General features: G+C 34.0%; 1 protein-coding gene across 2 annotated transcripts in view; it reads right to left on the bottom strand.

Moving 5' to 3' along the window:
* The window catches only part of SNTG1 (syntrophin gamma 1), a 317,863-nt gene that overhangs the window by 41,817 nt on the left and 261,855 nt on the right, over positions 1-14,191 (bottom strand). For both annotated transcript variants that reach the window (XM_059860474.1, XM_059860481.1), the window contains exons 13-14: positions 10,264-10,380; positions 5,941-6,012 (exon numbers count right to left, since the gene is read on the bottom strand). In XM_059860474.1, coding sequence (XP_059716457.1) covers positions 5,941-6,012; positions 10,264-10,380 — 189 coding nt within the window. The remainder of the gene's footprint in view (positions 1-5,940; positions 6,013-10,263; positions 10,381-14,191) is intronic.

Here is a 14,191-nt window from a genome sequence, read left to right as displayed (position 1 = left end):
CTGAAGTCAACTCAGTGTTAGCCTTGATGCCAGCGGACATGGAGATATTTCCGACTATTAATATTTTTCTTATCCTAGAAAACAACTGCAATTGTATTTAGAGTGGAAATAGATCCTCTTTTCTGTGGAATCATTATATAGTCTTAAATGTAGAACAGAAGGCAAACCAAAGACTGAAAATTACTTCAATTGTTTTCAACTGAAATACTCAACAGTTAGCATGCTTTCCAAAAAGCTGGCTAAACCCCAGCTGAAAGTCTAATATTCCTTGGATGCAATATTAACTTATTCATAAAAGGGATGCATTACTTCTGCCTCTTTAGCACTGTGAGTATGAAGTATTTTAGTGGAATCACATCAGGATGCAAGGCTCACCATTGAGCAAACCATGTGAATGAGAGACCTAAAAATATGTTCTCTACCTGCAATTTATATGTTTATGTGTCTATTGGCATTATTTTTAAAACTTACCTGAATACAATAACATTGTCAGTAGTTTCCCATCCTTTTTATAACATCCTTTTCCCATACTTGGCTTACTGGAAATGGACAGCATAATTACAGGCAATTTAAGTGGGAATAATTAACATAACTACGTTTGAGGATTTTACACATACTAACAGCTAAAATAAGGAAGGAATCACAAGTCTTCTGAGACACCAAGTTGGTCCTGATTAATATAGCAAGAAAATTAGAGTTGCACTGATGTGAATGGTACTAACTGTAAACACCAATGATTCACTACCCTGACGTGGTGCCAGCACAGACTGCCTTCCACAGTTATCCTCACATTTCATTTCAGAGCTGATCTAACACTTGAATGTGTTTCCTGTTTTATGTTGAATAAAGCATGATCTAACTGTGAATCTTCAAATATTTTTGCATGCCAGTGAAGATAGGAGGCAGGTGACTAAACCATAGAAAACATTTTCTCATGATTACAAGGAGATGTTTGGATGAGCTGAAGAACATAAGTAACTGAAGCAAAAAGGACAAAAAAGTGAATTTTTTTATGTTACTCTTCATAATTTACCTGAAATACATAACAAACCTTTTTCTACCCTATATGGAAAAGATGTTTAAATATTTAAACAATTTACAAATTTGTCTAAGGTACTTAAATCTTGTTAAATTATACACACTCACACATGTACATTCTGTCAAAACACACATGTAAAAACTGTGTATCAAGAGGTACCAAAAAGACATATCCAGTTAAATAAGATTTGAAATACTGAACACAATAAGGACCCTTTCCTTTTTGAAGTTAGTGATAGAATTACCTGCTTTTCTGGAATATTGAATGTTGAGCAATTGCAACCTTAAAATTAGTTGGCTTTTAATGGGCTTTACCACTCAAAATAAAAGATAAGGTGAAACAAGCTTCTGAGAGAATAAATTAGAAATATTTATTGATAGCCAATTCTTCCAGCAGTTCCATTGAAAATGACTCAGAGATACATTTCAATGTCAAAAGTGGTATGGTTAAATTCTCTTCCTAACAAACTTCTTAATACGAACCACAGATGTTCATCCACATGCTGGTGTCACTGTCCCATAAGCATTAGTCTGAATAAATTTGTGATTAAAAAAAAAAAAGTAGAGTGTTTAAATGCTTTTAATTTCTTACTGGTTCAAATGGTGTGGTACTGGTTCAAGCGGTTTTAATGGCATCAACTTCTTTCACTGACTAATCAGCACAGCTTTTACAGTTCTTACCTGCTTCACCATTTTAACTTGCCTGACATTGATTTCTACTCACTTTCTTATTACTTGCTTACTTTTAGGGTTAAAGAGTTCTTCAGTGCCTTTTTTTCTCTCTACTTCCCCCCCTTAATTAACAGATCAATTGAATTTTTAATTAATTATTTCAAATGCTTACCAATTTATGCATTTACCCCCCCCCAGGTCTTAAGTTATTTGCATCTCCATAAATGCTCCTTTTACATCAAAATAAGTCCACTGATGTTTGCCATTATTTCACAATTAATAATTTAAACCAATTAAATTAGGATGTGATTTTTGTACTCAGCCAGCTTTACCTAGGTTTCATGTCAATAATTATTATTTCATTCCCAAAATCTTGACAATTAGGAGCTTACTATTTATGTGATATGTATTTTTATCTGGCAGTTTGTAAACTTTATACAGAATCTTTTTTTATATTACATTATTGTTATGGTAGTGTATGAAAGTAGTTCTGGGGGTTTCGGGGTTTTTTTTCTATTTTTTTACTGTACAAAATTGTAAATACTAAATTAGGGGATCAATGACATTTTGCTAAATTTCTTTCAATAAGCATTTTGCTAAATTTCTTTTAAATAAAACTGTTTTTCACACAGTGAAAAGACTGCTTTTTAAAGCATATTTTTATGCTTCAAATTTTAAGGATCTTCCTAGTCATTTAGAAGGTCCTAATCAAATTAGAATAGAGACTAATGCCTTGGTTCTACTTTCTTTTCTTTGTAACCTGATCCAGAAAATAAAAGAAAAATTATACAGTTACAACAAAATAGTGATTTATTTGATGAGCATTACAAATATGAATCCACTAGCTATAAATTACATAATAATCTCTGATATCTCAGAATAAGGTGCAAAACATCCTGCCTTTTAGCTGCTTGACACTAAGGCAACTGTGACAATTTAAAATGGCATCCCAGATGTCTATATTGTTTGTGAAAATAATCAGTCTTTGGAAAGGATACTAGAGGAAAAAGAACACTAAACACATGCAAGTAAATATAAAGAAAACATGTATGTGGCAGCTAAGTTTTGGGTTTTACTTAACATTTTTGGACTATATACCCTTCCTGATGATTAAATCAGTTAAGTACTTTGTCACAGACAAAATATTGTGTAGACATTAATATTTATTTACTGTTTTAATATTTCTACTGTTACCAGAAAAGGAATTATTCTCTCATCCTGAAACACTAAAATAGGCATTCAGTATGCATTCAGTAGGATCTGGGAGCTCCTATTCTCCACTGTAGTGATTCTGTCATGAAGAGAAACTTAGAGAAGTCTCTCAAACTGAGGAAAATTACAATTGTATTTTAAAAGACAAATTTAGGATAGTAAGTCTCTCCAATCCAGACTGCTCTTGTAAAGTTCATCAGAATTTTATTCACAATTAAGGAGTGGAAAATGGAGAAAAAATCATTACAGACATATTAAGCAAAGCCCTGTCTCTGTAGCACGAGGGACAGTTATTGAAATTGCCAGTATACCCGAAAGAAAATACCAGCTACCTTGGTTGACATTGCATCCTAATGAACGTAAGTCTGAATGTAGACAATTTTTTTTAAAATAACTCATTCAAAAGCAAGCAATCCATGCAATACAGATACACTTTTCTTGGTAAATGATGTGATATCACTTAACTCTAAAGCACTACTTCTCACTCCTGAGCTAACTCATACAGAGGTTAACACAGCCTACTTGCAAATCCTACTTGAAGTGAATATTAGCATGAAAACCTGTGTCACACTTTATGTCAAATAGATTTATAACAAAAGCAGCACTTGAGGTACTGTAAAAGGCAAGAAGTTTGAAGGTGATCACAAAACACCAGAATAACCTTTTTTTTTAAGTGGCCTCTGGTTCAGCAATATCCACGAGGCTTGTTCACATGGGTCTAAAAACCATTCATTGTTTAAATGGAGACTTTAAAGATGCTGGCATAAAAGCTGAACAAAACCTTGAGTTTCTACAGATGTTCCATGTAGTAGTGTAATGGGAAGCTGTTTTTCTTGCTTTTATTTGCTTTTATATTTAGTGAAACCGTAGTTAAGTTCTATAGCAACTGCTGTAGAAAACTAGAATATGGTGAAGATTAATGCTCCAATGTCAGAAGCTGCAATTCCATTGCAATGATTTTCCCACTTTTAGTTTTTATTATTTACAGGTTTTTGTGAGCCGAAGAACCTGCTTGAAACATTTCAGCATTTTATAAGCCTGACCATATTTACAGAAAATATGATTACAACAACTGAATATGAATAAAGTTATAAAGAAACACATAAATTATATTCTTATATTACTTATGCTGGAATTGCCTCTCTGTTAATATAGACTGAGGCTGGAAGATCTACACCTCTTCCCAGACAGTTTGGATGGCTGGATGATAAAAAAATCCCAGCATATTTGTACTCTTTTCTGTGCTTCCACACAACATTGCCAGAAAGGCACTGGTTTAGGTTTTACTGCTTTGTGGACGGTCTCCTTGCCTGTTATAACTTCTGCTAGATGGCTGAGAAATGAAAATAAACCAAAAGAACCCATGTATTGATATACATGGGAATAGGAGACACAGAATAAAGGGGGGAAAAGAAAAACGGCAAAAATTGCAAGTGAATTAAGAAGACCATTAACAAAGGCAAATGGCTAAAAGAAGAGAAGAAGGGCCTTTAAATTACAGAAAATGATATGGCACACATTCCATACATTTCTGTTCAAAGAATATAAAAAAATCTTTGGATAAGTCATAAGGAGGAGTCATCCTGGCTCCAAAGCACTTAATTCTCTGACAAAGAGGAGCTACCTTGATGCTTATTGCATTAAGTCCAAAGCCTGAATGATTCAGAGGTTACCAAAGGGAATGGGGGAAAAAGTGCATGTAAGAAGTGGTATTTTTCAATTCTATCAAAAGCCTGGCTGTGTTCTTAGAGCATTGTTCACTTACACCCTCAGTGCAATGCCTTCACCGAGTGAACAAATTGTCCTGTCACTCCTCTCCCCACATGAGCAGTGCTGAGGAGTCAATATTTGCACACACTTGGTGATTGAAGGACATCCCACAGGGATGGGATGCTTTGTGTTTGGGAGGTTCTACTCCTTGATGAAGACTCCAGACCTCACAGGCAACATAGCAGTAAAAGAAAACTTTTTCACTTCTCTGTTAAGATCGTGAGCAAAGAGGATTTTTTCAGACTATAAACTTGGTGGGTTTTTTCCTTTGCTTTTTGGGTTTTTTGTTTTTTTTTTCTTTTGAAGTCTCAAGTGCAAAAAGCTTCCAAATTTTATTGAGCCATTGCAACTTTAATCTGCCTCCCTAAGGAAAATATAGTGCACCTACGTGACCTACAAACCTTAGACATGTACCATTTATGTCAGTAAAAGGTCTTCCCAATGGGAAACACTTTTTTAAACTATGGTATTTTCATATTTCCTTTTGATTCTAGTCTGCCTCTGCCTAGGTAAAATGATAGAAATGTTAAAATTACCTTTTATGTAATTTGGACCAAAAAAACCCCAAGACCAACATAAACCAGAAAGCAATTCACATGAATAGAAAAAGGCATCTCTTTTCCTTCTTATATGAGAAATTTTGAGCATCTGTTTTTCACTGTTTTTAAAACAGAGAAAAGAGCAGATAAAATAATTCTGATTGAATTCACAATTAAAATTGAAACAATGTACAATAATGGTCTTATTTAACTTGCTGCTCATAATTTTAGCTTTCTAAACATGTATCGCTATCTCTTCTCATATATTACACTTCAGACAGACTGAAGAAAATGGAAAAAATAAGACAAAAGTTTTCAGAAGGGTATTGCTAATTTTAAAGGCTCTGCTCTCAGTCCTAGAGAAATCATACATTGCAGCTGCTTAGTTTAATCAACATGTTTGAAAACTACCAAACAGCTGCTTCTTTAGGTCCTCAGTTAGAAAAGGAAGTGTAACACTAGTTAAATGTGGCATTAAAGGGAAGCTGTAAACTCCATATAGCATTATGGAGAAATAAGGTCCTTTCCTAGTCAAAATCAGTTTATTTCCAATTTTGCCATGCCTTCTAGTTCGATTCTGTACCTACTGACACCAGAACTTCTGACATTTTACTTTAAAGGGAAAAAAATAGCTCTCTTTCTGCAAGGTAGTTGGAGTTATGCTCTTGTCTGTCAAAATGGCAATTTATTATATACTTTCTTATCATACCTTGAGAATTTTGCACATTATCTCATAAACTGAAAATGTTTTCTCAGCTCGTGTCCAATCCCAGGTTGTGACCTTTAAAAAACAAACAAAACACAAAATAAACAGAAAAAGAAATGAAGTTATTTCTGTTGGTTTTTAAGAATTATTACAAAAAAAAAAAAAAAAAGAAATTCCCTAAACTATTTACATTGATTAAAGTATATTCAGAAAGACCAAGCACTGCCTCAAAGAACAACTAGCAGGGACCAGACTCTTCCATTCAGGCAATGCTTAGGAGATGTCCTCCCTGTCCTTACAAGGCAGTTCCTTTGCATGCAGCCTGCTCTATGCAAAATGAAGATACTTCCCCTGGGAAATTGCAGAGTTTGCAGTGAGATCCTGAGAGGATAAAGCCCTTGAATTTTTGTCTCACAGAGCCAGGGCCTTGCCTACTAGAAAACATACTTCTCACCACTTTCCTCCTTGCAACTGCATGCCACTATTTGCTCCCAATCACCTACAGCATTTGCAAATCCATAAAACCAGTCTCCAACCTTGCAATGTCCCAGACACTTACCCCACATCCCTTGAGATCCAGAGGGAAAAAAACCAAGCATGAAACAACACAGGCAGATATTAATTTTCTTTTTTTTCTTACCAAGATCAATCTACTCCTAAATTCTAACAAACTGAGAATTGAATAACAGTCTTTTTTTTTCCTCTTTGTTTTGGGATTTCACAACTGTTTTTAACTGTGTTCATTTTAAGCAACTGTTTTACACAGAAAAATGCATATATAGAAAAATTAAATTAAATCATGGAAGGGTAGGTGTTAAGACTTAAATGAGACAGAAACAGATAGATGAATACATTCAGTAAGGGAAGAGTTAAGGCAATATCAGAACAGTGTATAAAATTTCCAAGGAAAATTCAAGCAGAAAACAGGAAAATATTAAAAATCTCAAAATAAAGAAGAAAGCATAAAATAGAATGAAGTTGAGGTTATAAATGAAAGAATAATCAACTTAATTGTAAGACACTTTGGACAGTGGCCCATATCCAAAGGAAGACAGCTTTAAATTTGTTAAACACAATGAAGAGGTTGATGAAAATGCACATTACTGCTTCTACCAGATTCAGGATAAACTTATCGAAAGTTTAAAAAAATTAAAAAAAATTAGTTTCTAGAGCCCAAGGAAAAAAATATTATATGAGATCAAGTTATCTCTTATTTAAAGAGAAAGTAATCATTAATAGATCAAAATTATTTTGATGTTGTATGAGAAAATTCTATATCTAATTAATTTTTAGTCATAAACGTTGCTGTAATGGAAGGTCCTTTAAGGAAATCACAGGCAGGAATGAAAATTTCAAAAACACAGTCTTATAGTTCCTCTTCTATTAGAATTTCCTTTATTTACAGTCATTGTCAAATGTAGTCTTCATTATATTATTGAACTGTGGGTATTAAACCACAAAGCTACTCTTTCTCCTATGGACAAAAAGATAAATTTCTCACCATGAACAGAAAAATTGGGACAGGAGTCTTGCTACAGCCCCACTGAGCCCACAACACCCAGTCACACCACATGAAGTCCTATTGTGCCATGAGGAAAAGTCATTATTATTGCTCCTGAAGCACAAAGTCATTTGAAGCTGTGCTTAAAAATTTACTATAGGCTCTATTCTTTGGGGGGAAATATAAGAGCTCCCTCTTCTCCCCTGGTTTCCTGATTTTGTTTGTAACTGTAAAGGGACTTCCTTTCAGGTCAAAACAAAACTCTCTCTATACAAAGATATGTGCAAAACAAAAACAATTGTAGAATTAAGACACCCATAGAAATCGCTGCACCATTCCATTTTTATGTTTTAATTTAAAATATTGAGTAGCAAAAGAAAGGATGTTATTGGCTTTTTCTCAAGTAAATTACCAATTATAAACTGGAAGAAATTGAAACCCACCACAGTTGACAAAATTAATAATTCTAAAGAAGGAAATGCGCCATGAAATAACAGAAAAAGTAAGTAATTTTCTTTAAAAAAGTAAAGAAGTAATTTTCTTTAAAAATTTCAAGATGAAACTAAGAAAAAGACCAGGATTGCTCTTTTATCTGAGCATGGGAAGTAGAAATACTGTTGATCAAACAGATTAAAAAAATGGCAGGGGAGGCTGTTGATTGACATCGTTTAAACACATGCTTCCCTAATGTGTTAGACTTTGGCAGAGACTGGGGAAATACTTTTGCTTGATTTTCTGGTTAAGAAAGTTTGCAGGACATCTCTTTTCAGCAAACAACTTTGTCCAAGCAGTTTATACTGCACATATAATTAAAGCAGTTTTTATTTTAACTACACTTCATACATCTTCTAACAAGAAGCTCTGAAACTGTTGCTGAAATTTTGCTCATAATATTTTCTAATCCCTGGAAGAGACAAACCTTCAGAATAGCAAACTTAACTGTATGTGTAAAAGTCTGCATACAGAAAAAAGGATTTTAGAAGTGTGCAATTATTATATACATTACATGTTGGAACTGGATGAACTTTAAAGTCATTTCTAACGTAAACATTCTATGATCCTATGTCTTTAAGGCAGCTCTGTAGGCAGCTCTTAAGGCAGCTCTGTCCTAAAAAAAGCATACTTATCATTCTGCTTCCCTCCTACTCCATGAAGAGAAAATATTTTTCTCTACATTTGAACAGTTTTTCTATTTTAGACTAGGAATCACAATCTGGCAATACAAATTCATTTTGTGCTTGCAGCTGAGCTGAAAGAAGAGCTATAAAAACTTGAAAATGGATTTCTTGTCTTGTACAATAGTGGCTTGAAAAGATTTTCCTTACTCATGTCACCATGGTTCAAATTCTTCAAATGAACATGTTCCTCTCACATCCATTAATCACACCCCCATCAGACATTTACCCCCTACAAGTACATTATTCCTTTAAATTTATGATTCTTCAATAAAGAGGTTTGTGGTCTCTTCCATTGTTCTTAGAAAAGAATAGTCTTCCTCTTTTGTATTGAACAGGATTTCTCATCACTGATTCTGATTCTACCTAGTACCCAGAATTGAGTTGGTTTTACTTGACAGGCAGCAAATGCTCAAGTAGGTCTGGCAAAGACAGGAGAGATGTTTTTGAATTAAGGTGCTTGTTAGCATAATCTGACATTTGAATCAGATCCTGACTAATTAATAGACCTGAGAGAGCCAAAATCCCACACCCATGAACTAGTCTACAAACATTGAATACATGAGGTTTTCAGTTCATACTTATTTCCATTCCCCATGTCCTTCACATGTTTTTAAACCTTTTGCTAAATGAACACCAATAGTTACTGATGATCAATGTAAAGATTTGCAAGATGACTTTGAACTACCTCAGGAAGATATTGCCCCAAGAGGTGGTAGATGCCCCATCTCTGAAAACATTCAAAACCAGGTTAGACAGGCTCTGATCAATCTGCCCCAGTTGAAGGTGTCCCTGCTTGCTGTAAGGAGGTTGGACTAGATGCCCTTTGAAGCTCCCTTTCAACCCAAACTATTTTATGATTCTGTTTCAGGCAGGAAGGAGCTACAGCCTGGATCTGACAAACACAGGGTTTAGCAGCAGTCAGAAAGGTCACCCAATAAACAGGAAAAATTAATCCACAGGACACTTCCTGCTGCAGGCATGGATGGGACTGCTACTGTCTCCTTAGCAACTGGCTTAAAAGTTAGCTAGAGGATCTTTACTGCATCTTAGACGTACCATAGGACAGTGAAAGTAAACTGCTGAGTATAAGACGAGTGCTAAATTTTTGCCTGGTGTTCCCAGTGAGATTCCAACTAATATATTTAACTTAAACAATTGCCTTTGATTCCCTACCTTCCTTTTGGTGCTCTCAAGCAGCAAAAACTTACATTCAGGATGGAATCTAAATAGAGTCATATTTCCATCTCTACAGCATGTAAAAAGCTTTGATATTTCCCCAAATCTCAGCAGTTTCTCTAGAATGATTGTTCAGTTTAAATCTAAACATGTTGCTTTGGGCCTGTTCTGTCTGCCAAAAAAAAAAAATTTAAAAGCTCCATTTTAACATGAGCAGATATCTCTTTTATAATTATATTTCACTTTTTTAAGTGCTCATTTTAGTGTGGGAAAATAAGTTCTTGCTGATCATCTGATGAAGAACTGTTTTCCATCACTTCTAAACCACATACCCTGGAACTCTTCAATGCTGTTAGTTACAGTACTGCTAGCCCACTGAGTGGTATCTCATCATGAAAGACTTGTACACATTATATGACATTATTTAATTTAATAATATTTATTCCCACTAAGCATAAGAAACATACTTACTGGAGGTGCTATAAATTTATACAGGGAAGATCCCCTCAGTGCTAGAAACTTTGGTGTGTACATTCGGTCCTGAAGGGAGTCTTGTTCCCGTTCTTCTGTCCAGCCCATGTAGACTATCTGACAAAAAAATCAATAGTGTTGACAATTTCTCAGAAATTTTCTTTTGTTGCAAGTATTTCACGTGCATAAACTGATTTCTGTCAAATTTAGCATAGCTGCAAACCTTGAACCCCAGACATGATATCATACATTGACAGTTTTTATAAGTGATGCCTCTGAGGACAATGCAAAAGCATAAGAAATACTTATTGTACTAGCAACAACAAAAAACCTAAACCACATACTCAGAGCTGTTAAAGGTCTATTCTACATATTTGTTGACAGATGATGTCAGTGAAATTTAATGTAAGTGAAGTGTAAGGCCACCAGTTTTTGTTTTTTTTTTTTTTTACACTCCCTGAAAATCTCTGTGTAGGATTTTTGAACCTTTTTGCTTAGAAATAGATTAGCAGACTATTTTAAGTCACTATTTTGAACAGACTTCATCTATAGCTACAATTGTTGAGTCCTGTGCACTCTTACCACTACCTGCAGACCTTTTGACTCAGATGTCTGAACTCGAACTTGATCCAGCTCACTTCAGGATGTAATTTCCTACCTATCCTGTTAATTTTGAGTTATTCAATATCAAATTCTTAAAGAGTAGAAGAAGAAGAGTCACCACTATGCCAGCTTCTGGAGAACCACTGAACAGGGAGTAGACACATCAAGGGACTTTTGATTTATAACCGTGCCATTAGTAATAAAATACATTTTCCAGTATGCACGGGTACACTACTACTACGGAAAACAGTTCAACCCATATTTCATACAGTGCTGCTCAGGGACAGATCTGTTCTCAAATGTCTCTGTGAAACTGATCTCTACACTAACAAAGAAGTTACAGGACATTGTCTTAAATGTCAATCAAAAAAGTGTAAAGGAAATGGTAATAATTATGTAACGAAAAGGTAAAAAAGTCAACAAGTTTCTAAGTGCACCAGTGGTATGAATGTCCCTAAAATGAATGTTTTTACTGCATGCTTTATCCTCCCAGATTTTAAATGTTGTGTACCTTTTGAAAAGAAATTTACACTAGTTTATTTCCGTACTTTTGGGCAGAGAATTTTCAGCAACATTTTTTTCATGGAATATGCATTAAGATAAATAGTGTGTCTATTGTTTTTCTTTTCCTCTCTTCTTTTCCTTTGGGCGGGGGGACAGAGGAGGTTGTATTTTTTATCATAACACACTGGAAATTATTAGCTTTTTCAAAATCCCCTTGTATGAAATCAACACTACTAGTCTCTGTCACAGTTTATTGGATATTTTATGGTCTATAACCAGAGACAGGGAGAAGGCCCATTTTTCTCTTACAACAGTGACACCTCAATACTTAATTATTTTGTCAATATCAAGCACTAAAACTGTCATATAGTCTCAGGTTCAATGAAGAACATGTGTTGAAGTATCTACTCGTTTGGTGACTAAATAAGTTTATAAAAGTCAAAAAGAAGAGGGATCTGTACCACAATATTCAACCATCGAAAGGAATGCTAAACACTGTATTTTTTTGCAATAACTAAAAAGTCATGTTCTCTGAAATCTCATTCATTCCTGAATGAAGAACAATTCAGAAGGAAAAAAAACCCCAAACAAACAACTGACTGATAAAGTATAAGAAGTTTTTAATTATTTTTATTCAATATTTATTCAAATTTCTCTCATTTCTGCTGTTTCATATGCTATCCATAAACAAGATCCTCATCGCTCTGACTCTATTCCAGTCTCTAGATCTCAGTGAATGAGGTGAGTTTACACAGAAGAGGAGGGTAAGTATAAACAAATTGTACTGCTATGTGCAGAAGTTTGACACATTTTCTGTCTGTAACTGAAGAAAATGCATGATCTCTAATTTCTAGGAATTGAGACATCTATGCTTCAAAATAAATTCAATTGAATTAATTTGGTTTCATCTTGATTTCTTGAATTCAGATTGGACACACAGTGAGATATCATCTTTCCTGATGATATCCCTGTAACACTGTATGTAATCTCTTCTTAGTGTTTTTCTCTTTCATATTTCTACATCTGCTATTCATCACAGTAACAGGATATAGTCACTCATGCTGTGCAGAGGTATTGATATTCCACATTTGATTGACTCAATACTAAAGTAGCCATGAAATTTAGAGCAATTGCTCCCTTAGATATTTCTCCCTTGTCCCTGTAGATCATGGGGAAAAATTAGATTGATTTTCCAGACAACCTGCTATACCAAAAGTTTTATTAACAGAAAAGCATTTCTCCTTCAGGTTTAGGACCTACTATTCAACACAAAGAGCAACTGCCAAGCAAAGGCTGTATGATAATAATTAGGAACATTTACAAGTTTGTTTGAATGCATGTGCAGATTTCATGTGTGGATTAAAATAGCACAGGCTATATTCTGGAAAACAAGGGAAAACTAAACAAATACTTGATAACTATTTTAATAGATTACTCTGAGAATTATGATAACTTTTAAGTTCCTAAAGTGACCTCAGTTTATCTAAACATACTAAACATGTGAAATAAAATAAAATATTGCAATTTTTTATACAATGAAGGTGAGAAACTGTTGAAATTTTTCACTTTTGTGGTTAAGTAAATGACATTTTGGAAACACTTCTGTTATTGGAAAACATTCTGACTTCTAAAACAGCTTTGATCTATAAAAAACTTGGAGAAACTTATTTACTGGAAAGGGATTGTAACTTACAAAATTAATAGTTCATGCATATATATGAACTGAAATATTGGATGAATATGATATATGACTGAGAGTTTTGGATCATATCTTAGTGTAGCTGCACATGGGGACTTGGCACATATGGCACTTAATGAAACTATAAAATCCCAGAAATTTAATTTCTGAAAATAAATGCTTAGCACAGACACGTGATGAAAAGATATAAATGCTAATCACAAATAGACAGTGCATAGCATGCTCCTTAATAAAATCAAAAATCTAGTTCGTTTTTATTCTTATCAAGTTTTTTTGAGTCCCTAAAAAACTGTTTTTAATCTTTTCAAGTTTCTTTGAGTCCCTATTAATGAATGAGGAAGGGTAATGAAAACAGATTTTATTTATGATTCACATTCCATTTGAAAGATAATTTTTGCCTTCCTGGTTTCTAACTTACCTCAAGCAGCTCATTCTTCAAAATCAAATGGTGACACAAATTAGTTAACTTAGTGGCTGCAGGTTCAGTAACAAAGGTTCAATAAGTCATTATGGCTTATGACTTGAATCATGGACAATTTAAAAAAATCTATATTGAAATGATAAATGAAACAGGACAATTTCTTCACTCAAAAATCCATAACCTTGTAATTTAGTATGTTCTTAAATCACACAGACATCCTAATCAAGCAAGATAAATTAACATATTTTATATCAGTCCAATATATTGCTAAAAATTACTTAAATAGCCTTGACTATTGGGGAGACTTTTTCAGAATTTTCATACATCTTATTTTAGGAAGAATAGTAAGACAAAAACACAAGAAAATCTCCCCAAAATGAAATGTAATATCTATGTGACATCATAAAAGTGAGGCAATTCAAAGATCAGAACAGATGCACTGACAACTTTTTATCTTGCAAGTCTGATACTCATACTCACATTATGTGAAATTGTGCCGTAGGGTGACATGATGAACATGGAATCCAAAGAAAAATAAATATGTCAGACAACACAGAGGGGAAGTAATGAGGGGTGAGAAATTCAAATAATGCCCTCTACTCTGGTTTTAATATAATTTTCTCCGTACTTTTAAAAATAATTTTTTGTATAGTCTAAAAATTCATTATAGTCAATTGTTAGCAGAAAAACAATAAAAAAAC

The sequence above is a fragment of the Haemorhous mexicanus genome, chromosome 1 (assembly GCF_027477595.1).
Source record: "Haemorhous mexicanus isolate bHaeMex1 chromosome 1, bHaeMex1.pri, whole genome shotgun sequence".
NCBI classification, from domain to species: Eukaryota; Metazoa; Chordata; class Aves; order Passeriformes; family Fringillidae; genus Haemorhous; species Haemorhous mexicanus.
This window is presented reverse-complemented; position numbering and strand designations above follow the sequence as displayed.